The sequence below is a fragment of the Glossina fuscipes genome, unplaced genomic scaffold, assembly GCF_014805625.2.
Source record: "Glossina fuscipes isolate IAEA_lab_2018 unplaced genomic scaffold, Yale_Gfus_2 28, whole genome shotgun sequence".
NCBI classification, from domain to species: Eukaryota; Metazoa; Arthropoda; class Insecta; order Diptera; family Glossinidae; genus Glossina; species Glossina fuscipes.
Genome location: NW_023998423.1, coordinates 10463549 through 10465060, shown reverse-complemented (window position 1 = coordinate 10465060; position 1512 = coordinate 10463549). Strand labels below are relative to the sequence as shown.

General features: G+C 32.9%; 1 protein-coding gene across 1 annotated transcript; it reads left to right on the top strand.

Annotated features, from left to right (window-relative positions):
* Positions 1-1033: 1033 nt before the first annotated feature.
* Positions 1034-1512, top strand: LOC119636638 (larval cuticle protein 4-like). Its single transcript, XM_038032126.1, has 2 exons — positions 1034-1096; positions 1159-1512. The coding sequence occupies exons 1-2, from the start codon at positions 1085-1087 to the stop codon at positions 1510-1512; spliced, it is 366 nt and encodes a 121-aa protein (XP_037888054.1). The 5' UTR covers positions 1034-1084.

Sequence of the window (1512 nt, the reverse complement as noted above, 5' to 3'; positions counted from 1 at the left end):
TTAAACTTTGTTAGCTTTGCTTAACAGAGCATTCACGAACATTTTCCCTAACCTTTGCAGGCTAGTACTACCATCTTCAAGTTCAGACCGGAAATTTGCATATAACAAGCATTAAGCGGCACTGCCATCTGCATTTCAGGGAGAGAATTGTCAATACTACGCAGGATGGATATTTCGTCGCTTCCTAATATCGCATGCGATCTTCATATTGCATTAAATTTTACTTATCGGCAAATAATGTGAAAGAGATTTTTTGTAGTATGTTTTCATTTCAAAACCTAACGGAACTAATGAAATATATAAGCAATCCGATCAACCTGGCATTATTCCACATTATATATTTATCCCCTAAAAATAATTGATCTCAAGACAATCCTTTTTGTTTTTTATTATTCTTTCCTAAACGTACTTGAGAAGGATAAACGATCTCTGAATTAAGAATATCCGAAAAAAGTTATGGATGCCTTTTCAATTTATTGCATGGCTTAATAATTTATAGAAGATAAGTTTGGCTTTGTCAAGTCCGTTCGAGTTATTAAAGTTATTAAAAATACAAGTTGACTGTCACTAACACTTGAATGAAACTTTAATTTTGGAATGCCTTTAAAATTCCCGCAAATAGACAAACGACGACAAAATTCTAGCTGAAAAAGTTTAACTTTATTGAATGTTAACGCATTGTTTTTGCTATTCAGTAAATCTCCCCCAAATTAAATTTTATAATAATTTTGGTTAAATTGAAAAGCAAAGTATCATAGAATTCTATGCACAAACAGCATATATACGTAATGAAGCAAGTTTTATTGATCAAAAGAAATTTCTCTAGTGATAAATTTTAATTAGAATTTTGTTATGAATTGTTAATAAGTTTAATGTTGTTTTGTGCTTATTTGAATATTAAAATTTAATATTATGTCCCGTTAATCCCGTAACCAAAAATTATCAACTCACAATACCAGTTCAATTGCTAAAATTATTTTAATAATCAATTAACTTTTTAAAGTATAAAAACGCAAACATTTTGAGCAATTAGTACAGTTTCAAAAGTGTCTTTAGAAGCTTTAGAATAAAACTAATAGTGAAAATGTACAAATTTGTGAGTATTTGTGAAGAAGATATTTATATGAATAGATCTTTAAAGTATTCATGCACTTTTAGTACGTTGTTGCTGCTTTATTAGCTTGCGTCGCCGCTGCTCCTGTTGACGATGATGTTCATGCTGAAGTTAAGGAATTGAAATCGGACGTACGTGCTGACGGCTTTGATTTCACTTTGGATACTACAAATCATATCCACGAACAAGCTTCTGGCGACGCTCACGGCGTTATTCACGGTGACTTTGAATGGGTTTCACCCGAAGGTGTTCACGTTAAGGTTGCCTATGTAGCCGATGAAGAAGGTTATCACCCATCCAGTGATTTGTTACCTACACCCCCTCCAGTACCCGAAGCCATTTTGAAGGCTCTTGAATACCTTAAAGCCCATCCTCAAAAGGAAGAATCCCACCATTAA